Genomic DNA, 8,330 nt, shown 5'->3' with positions numbered 1-8,330 from the left:
TGTGCTCCGCAACGGGAGAGGCCACAACAGTGAGAGGCCTGCATACCGCCAAAAAAAAAAAAACAAAAAAAAAACAAAAAACCCAGCATGCTCAATAGAAGTCTAGCAAGCAGAAGAAAATACGGAAAATTAAATGTTTATTAATACTATTCTATTCTCCTTTCATTAAAGAAAAATAAGTGCAAAACCAACAAACCTAGGTGCCCCCGAAGACCCTCTGGGTTCTGGCATTCTGGTTCAGGTCCAGGCTCTGAAGCCATAAGACCTGGGTTCGAATCCCAACCCTACCACAGAGGGACTAGGGCCTTGAGCAAGTTACTTACCCTCCCTGGTCTCAGCTCCCTCAGCTGTAAAACAGGGAGGACCCTGGCCACCTATCGGGGTCGCTGTGAGGACAAGAGGGTCAGGACTCAGCACAGCACATAACAGGAAGTGCTCATAAACGTTACTGTTTCCCTTATGACCTCCCCTTGAAGAGCAAATTACAGTCATCAATACATCTGACCAGTGTGGTAGCCAGCCTCCAAAATGGTACCCAAGGAGCCCCACTTTCTGGTCCTCACACCTGTGTGCAGCCCCTCCCACAACAAATATGGCAAACATATGGAACCAATAGGAGGTTGCAGAAACGATGGTGTGTGGTTTCTAAGGCTAGATCATAAAAGATAGCACAGCCTCTGCCTTGTTCTCTTGAATCACTAACTTTGCGGGGGGACAAGCCATGTGGCCGAGGGGAGGTCCACGTGGGAAGGACTGAGCACCCCCAAGCATCCAGCACCGACATGCCAGGCCTGGGAGGGAGACACCTTGGAAGTGACTTCTCCAGCCCAGGTCCAGCCTTCAGGTGACGGCAGCCCCGGGCAGCATCACGACTACATCAGCAACCTTGAACCAGAAACACACATCTAAGCTCCCAAATTCATGCCTCTCTGAAGCTTTGAGAAAGAATCAGGGTTTACTGTTATTTGAAGCCTCTATGATTCAGGGTAATTTGTTACGCAGCAGTGGATAATTAGTACAAACTGTGATTCTATCTAGCGACTGCAGCCTTCATTAAATTTGGCCATGTTTCTATCTGATGCTGGGCTGACTACAAGTCTTCCTAGAAATAAAAGGAATAACAACAGCTGATGCATACAGAGCACATTCTATAATCAGAGCACCGTTCTAAGCTCTTTACAGGCATTAACTCTTTAATCCCACCTAGGAGGTAGGGACCATACTTTTCATCCACCACATCACAGATGAGGACACTAAAGGGCAGCACCGTCACACCACTGGTAAGTGGGCCCCAAACCCAATGACTGCTGCCTTTAGAAGAAAAAGGAGAGGGAGATTTGGACACAGAGACACACGGGGAGGAAGGCCTGTGAAGACAGAGGCAGAGATTGGAGTGATGCTGCCACAAGCCAAGGAACCATGGGAACCACCAGAAGCTGGAAGAGGCAGGGAAGGGTCCTCTCGTGGAGACGTGGCCCTCCTGATACCCTGATCTCGGGCTTCTGGCCTCCTAACTATGAGAGGCTAAGTTCCTGTTGTTTCAAGCCCCCCAGTGTGTTGTAATTCATTACAGCAACCAGGAGCCACAGAGAGGAAAGAATGGGGACAGGAGGGGCTGTCACAGGGCTTCTGGGGGCAAGAGGGGCATTGGACATGGGGACCAGTGGTCAATGCAGCTGCTACAATGGACCAGAGCGTTCCCTCACTTTATGGGGGCCCTGGAAACCTAGAATCAACACTGGCTTGGACACAACTATGTGATCTTGCGCAAGTCACGTTCCAGATTCAGCGTCATCATCCACAAAACAGGGATTCTACAAACTGCAACGTGGATGAGCCCCAGGACATCACGGTCAGTGAAAGAAGCCAGTCACAAAAGGCAGAAGCGTCTCAAGGGTCCATCAACAGATGAAGCGATAGACAATGTGTGGTCCATCCATACAGTGGAATATGATTCAGCCTTGAAAAGGAAGGCGATTCTGACACCTGCTACAACACGGATGAACCCTGAGGACATTGGCCTCATGAAAGGATAAATATTATACGATTCCACTTACATGGGGTACACAGAGCAGTCAAATTCATAGAGACAGAAAAGTAGAAGGGTGGGTGCCAGGGGCGGGGGAAGGGGGAGTGGGGAGTTAGTGTTTAATGGGGACAGAGTTTCAATTTTCGAAGATGAAAAAGTTCTGGAGATCATGCTGGTGATAGCTGCACAGCAATGTGAATGCAGTTAACACTACTGAACTGTACACTTAAAATGGTTAAGATGGTAAATTTTATGTCCTGTGTATTTATCACAATTTTTAAAAAATTAAAAACAAAACAAATCAAAATTAAAATCCAGGATTCTAATGCCTACATTGCAGAATTATTGGAAAGATGCAGAGGGACATCTGCAGAATGCCTGGAACCTAGCGGGTACCCAGAAGGGGGTGATTATTATGACGATTATGAGGGTCCCTCACAATGACCCTGGGAGCGAGGGGCTTTTTCTTCCGGACTCGCAGAAGTGAGCAAACGAGGCAAATGAGGGTGAGGTGGTCCGCCCACGTGGGGGTCAACCCCGCCGGCCCGAGGCAAAGACGGCACAAGGCCTTCCATCCAGGGCCCCTCCTGGCTCAGCCAAGCATGGTCCGAGGCATCCTGCCTCACCCCTCAGCCCACCGTGGGTCCCAGCCCTGGTCACCCCTCCAGGAACTCGCCCCCTCCCATGGGCTAGGCAGCAGGCACCTGAGGTGGCTCTTTTTCCAGGAGATCGTGTGGAACACGGTGGACACCACGAAGAGCCCACAGAGGCCGAGGCCGTAGATCCAGGCAGAGATGGTCTCCCAGTCATCGTCTGACAGGAAGTAGAGGTTGGAGCTGCCGAGGATGCTGGGAATGATCCAGAGCTGGAAGCAGGATGGGGAGAGGTGCTGCAGGGCCAGCCTTTGGAGTGGGGTCCAGGCAAATACAGAGGCCCTGAGCAACCCGAGCCTTTTCTCCAGACGTGCACTGTCCAACAGAACTTCCCATGATGGAGGGAAGGTTCTAGACCTGCACCATCCAGGAGAACTTCCTGTGATGGTGGGAAGGTTCTAGGTCTGCACTGTCCAACAGAACTTCCCATGATGGAGGGAAGGTTCTAGACCTGCACCATCCAGGAGAACTTCCTGTGATGGTGGGAAGGTTCTAGGTCTGTACTGTCCAACAGAACTTCCCATTATGGAGGGAAAGTTCTAGACCTGCACTGTCCAACAGAAATTCTGTGATAGAGGGAAGGTTCTCGGCCTGTACTGTCCAACAGAGCTTCCCATGATGGAGGGAAGGTTCTAGACCTGCACCATCCAGGAGAACTTCCTGTGATGGTGGGAAGGTTCTAGACCTTCACAGTCCAACAGAAATTCTGTGATGGAGGGAAGCCTCCATCATAGACTCTGGACTGCCCAAAAGAACTTCCTACAATGGTGGAAACATTCTAGATTTGTACTGTCCAGTATGGGAGCCACTAGGCACACGCAGCTACTGAGCACTCGAAATGTGACTTGTACCACTGAGGACTTGAAGTTTTCATTTTAATTGGTGTCAATTTCAATTCCAACAGCTACAGGAGGCCAGAGGCTACCATATTGGACAGCATAACTCTAGAGAATATCGTGGTAAAACAGGAAGCCAAGATCTGCTCTCTTCAAGAAGCATCTCTGGCCACTGCCCCCCACCCCCTGGGTCCACTGATACCCCAGCCTCCCGGTCAGGGCACCCCGCTTCATGCCTCTGTGCTGTTGCACCTGTGGTTCTCTGTGAAGACGGCATCCCTCCCTATCATGTCTACCTGGAAAACTCCTCACTCTTCGAATCCTGGTTTATCCATCGTTCCCTCTGAGAAGTCTCAGAACTCTCCGAAGCACTGGGGGTACAGGGTCCCTGCAAAGGTTTGCCCAATTTCGTGTGTTAGGAGCACTTTTTCTAGAGAGAGATTCTACAGCAGCCCCAGCCAACAGAACTATAACGTGGGTGGCGCAGGTAATTTTAGATTTTGTAGTCACCACATTTTGAAAAGGAAATTATTTATAGGTGAAATTAATTTTAATATTTTGCTTAGTCCAATATATCTAAAATATCATTTCAACGTGTAATTAATATGAAAAGTATTAAGAAGATACCTTACATTCTTTTCTTTCCATGCTAAGTCTTTAAAAGCTGGTGTGTATTTTATACTCACAGCACATGTCAATTCAGACAAGCTGCATTTCAGTTGTATGAGGCCAGTGGCTACCAAGCTGGACAGCGTAGGTCTAGAGCTTCATTAAATCCTCAAAGGGACCCATGCGCCAAAGGGTTAAGGACCACTGCCCAGAGACGGATTTCTTACGCAAGGCTGGGGTCGGGGGAGACGGAAATTATTCCAGGCAGAGGGAACAGCATGTGCAAAGGCACGGGGTCATGCCTTCTATTTCGGAAACAGCAGGTGGCTCAGGGCGCTGGAGCCTGGGGACAACATCGTGGCAGTGGAAGGTCGGCCAACATAACACAAAGGCTAAGACCTATCTGGGAGCTTGCTACCGAGCCTGGATTCTGTACAAGGTACTAGGGAGCCACTGAAGGTTCTTAAATTAAAAGAGAGGCACGCTCAGCGCCTCCAATTTCCCCAAATGACCTTCCCTCGAGATCCCACGCGCTCTTCCAAGGGCCATGGAAGACTTGAGAACAGGTCACTCGGGACATTGCCATGGAACGGAAACACAATCTCTCCAAGGGCAAAGAGGCTGCGTCCCCAGCCCCCCTCTTCAGCTCTCAGCCCCCCAAGACTCACAGCATGGGTGGCGCAGTTGGCGGCATGCTCATACTCCGTGGGCTGGTACCTCCTGTGGGCAGGGACTCGGTGGTTCATGAACCTGGAGGGAGACACACAATTCCTGGAAGCTCGGCTGGGAAGCCGGGAGCGGCCCGGGTCACAGAATTCCCAGGAGGCCTGAGGACCCTGGCCCCTGCTGGTGGGAAGAGGGTCCCCCTCCCCTCCCCTGCCGGCCCCTTTCCCTCCTCCTCTCCCCTCCCCATCACGCTCCCCTCCCTCCCTCCCTCCCTCCCTCTCTCTATTACACCTTTTTTTGCACTATCCAACATTTTGTGCTTAATCCCCGAAGTGGTGTTTGCTAAATATCGGGTTGCAGGGAATGCCCTGGCGGCCCAGCGGTTAAGACTCAGTGCTTTCACTGCTGTGGTCTGGGTTCGATCCCTGGTCGGGGAACTAAGATCCCGCAAGCTGCACGGCACAGCCAAAATAAATAAATAAATATTGGGTTGTAGCATATCCTCTTCATTTCTTAGTTTTAATTTTCTTTAAGCATAACAGACATACAATATAGCTTCCCAAGGTACAGCTAGATGGACTTCGACGTAGACACACGCCCGCGTGACCACCACCAGAAGAGCCAGAGCCTCTTTTGCACACCCTAGAAAGCGCCTTTGTTACTGAACCCAGGTCCGGCCGCTTGCCGCTCGAAAGCCAGTTCTTGAGAGACAAGTGTTGGTAGGAAAGGAAAGGTTGCTTTATTTTGGAGGCCGGCAATCAGCGGGGAGCGTGGACGCCCGTCCAAAGGCCGACTCCACCCCCCGCCGACAATCAGGGGGCAAGAGCTTTTACAGACAGAGGGAGGGGGCTACGTGCAGGAACAGCACAGTGAGCTCTGACAGTCGTCTTGAAATTGGTCATCAGTGGTCTGACCAGCATCATCTCGATGATTTTAGGTACAGTTAATCTTCAGTTCCAGGGTCAGTTTGTTTCCATTTCTTTGGGCCAGTTCTTGGCATGGTGGCAGCTTATGTCATGGCTACAGCCTGGTCAGCATGTAGTTAACTCCTTCCACCTGGTGGGGTTTCAGTACCTATAAGACAGCTCGCAGGACACAGCTCAGAATATTACCTATAGCCCTTGAGGGGGAACTAAAGGTCCTTGACTTTGCTTAATGACGGAACTATTATTATTTGGTCGCCTTTGACTGTGTTCCTCTGTTTCTGCATTTTCTCAGTTCTCTGATTAAACTTACTCTTTGGCTAAATTTTTTCCACAGACAAAAGGCAGGCGGAGGACATTGGCGGTGGGGGGGCAAGGACCATAGCGTCCTGCTCCATTTCACCTTTATACCCCTTCCCAGGGGTACTGCCCCCCAAGGACACCCCCCTCTGACACTGTCACCATAGACTAGTTTTGCCTATTCTTGAACTGCCCATCAGTGGGACCACACAGCACACACCCTCTGGGTCTAGCTCCTTGGGCTCAGCATGACTTTTGTCAGCCTCAGTAATTGGCTGTTTTCGTTGCAGTAGAGTATTCCACCCGGTGAGTGAACCACAAGTTATTTATCCCATCTACTGGAGGCGGACGTTCCAGCTTGGAGCTGTTACGGTAACTCTGCTATGAGCATTCACTGTAGTGAACATATGCATTCATTTCCGCTGGGCGTAGATCCACACGTGGAATGGCCAGGTGACTCTATCTTGACAATGAACATTCCTTTTTTTTTCTTAACTTTTTTTTTCTTTTTTGGCTGCACCGCGCAGCCTGAGGGATCTTTGTTCCCGGACCAGGGGTCGAACCCATGCCCCTGGCAGTGGAAGCATGGAGTCCTAACCACTGGACCACCAGGGAAGTCCCGACAATAAGCATTCCTGATGCTCTGGTGTCTTGGAATCTTCCAAGCCCCATCCACTGCCTCCGCCCCATTCTCTCACCTGATCCTCACGGGAGCTCCTGGTACCTGCAGGCTACCATGGAGCCACAGAGCCACCACCATGCCGGGTTTACGGAGGGGAAGCTCCAGGGCAGAGTGAGGAAGTGACATCACCCAGGTGGGATGGGACATGGCCACACCTGGCTGACCGAACTCTCTGCAGGGGTCTTCAGGTCAGGCTGGCGGTGGGGGAGATGAGACCTGCAAACACCTGGCTCTCGGGCGGCAGGCAGGACCACGCTGGCTCAGAGTCAGGTAAGTGGACAGCTCACCCTGGACTTTGCCAAGAATCATCCACCAGGTGGGGTTAAACTCCACTAAAACACCAAAAACCTTCCCCCACACCCCAGGAACCCGATTACTACTATAAAGACCCACACAAACGAGAAACGGGTGTATGGTTCAGAACAAAGGGCACAATGCAGTACAGTGCACAAAGCATTTATTAAGTGCCCACTGTATGCTGTGTCCGTGCTAGGGGCCGTCCACTTAGCATTTCTTGAGTATGCCGGATCTGTGCCAATAAAGCAAATACAATAACAACAGAAACAGGGTTATGGGTTGAATTGTGTCCTCCCAAAATTCCTATGCTGAAGTGCTAACCCCGAGGACCTGAGAATGTGGGACTTAAGGGGGGGGGGGGGTGAGCCCCTAATCCAATATGACAGGTGTCCCTATAAGAAGAGGAGAGACACAGAATGAAGACAGAGATTGGAGTGATGCAGTTTCACGCCACGGATGCTGGCAGCCACCAGGAGCTGGGAGGGAGGCCTGGAGCAGACACTCCCTCAAGCCTCCACAAGGAACCAACCCTGCAGGCATCTTGACTTCGGACTTCCGGCCTCCAGAATGGAGAGAGACCAGATTTCCGTTATTTTAAGCCACTAAGTGTGTGTTCGTTTGTTACCACAACCCCGGAGACACTAACACAGGTACACACAGTGTTAGCTTTGATAGATTCTGCCCAAAAGCCCCCCAAAGAGGCAGTGCTAATCTACGCTCCCTCCACTAGGGCTGGGGGGGTGGGGGTCTGAGGCCAACCGTGAAGGGGGTGCAATGGACGCCTTTCTCCCCAGCGGGAAACCAAGCCTCCTCCACCTGTTACTGGGCTGCCCTCTCCCCTGCTCCTTTAACAAACACCAACAAGCCGCCCGTGCTGCCAGACCCTCGGATCTGAGGGTGATGTCATGGTTGCCGTGGCGACCTGGATGGGCAGTTATTTATTTATTTCTGGGTTCCACAAAACTTTCCTTGTCTCTTACCCAGCACTGCAGCTATTGAATGAGAGAGAGAGAGAGAGAGACAGGGGTCAGGGGCTAGGGCCCCAGGGCCAGGGGCAAACGCCCAAGAACTAGAGTTCCCACAGCCCTCAAGAACGGAGAACTTTTTAACTCCTTGTAGCCTAATTTCTTTCTTCATAAACCTCTAGGCAGGCGTTTGAAGAGGACAATTAATTCACTGTTTACATTTTTAATTTTCCTTCTAATTTATATTCAGTAAAATTTCCCTTCTTGCTACACATTTTTATGAGTTTTTTTTTTTTTTTCTTGCGTTATGCGGGCCTCTCACTGTTGTGGCCTCTCCCATTTGCGGAGCACAGGCTCCGGACGCGCAGGC

The 8,330-nt window shown here is 50.9% G+C and overlaps 1 protein-coding gene across 1 annotated transcript in view; it reads right to left on the bottom strand.

Annotated features, from left to right (window-relative positions):
• MMD2 (monocyte to macrophage differentiation associated 2) overlaps positions 1-8,330 on the bottom strand; it is a 52,601-nt gene that overhangs the window by 12,712 nt on the left and 31,559 nt on the right. Inside the window, exons 2-3 of the mRNA XM_007447085.1 lie at positions 4,796-4,877; positions 2,734-2,894 (exon numbers count right to left, since the gene is read on the bottom strand). Of these exons, the coding sequence (XP_007447147.1) occupies positions 2,734-2,894; positions 4,796-4,877 (243 nt within the window). The remainder of the gene's footprint in view (positions 1-2,733; positions 2,895-4,795; positions 4,878-8,330) is intronic.

This window comes from Lipotes vexillifer, unplaced genomic scaffold, assembly GCF_000442215.2.
Source record: "Lipotes vexillifer unplaced genomic scaffold, Lipotes_vexillifer_v1.1 scaffold625, whole genome shotgun sequence".
NCBI lineage: Eukaryota > Metazoa > Chordata > Mammalia > Artiodactyla > Lipotidae > Lipotes > Lipotes vexillifer.
The sequence above is the reverse complement of the archived record's forward strand: the minus strand, read 5'-3'. Positions and strand labels throughout refer to the sequence as shown.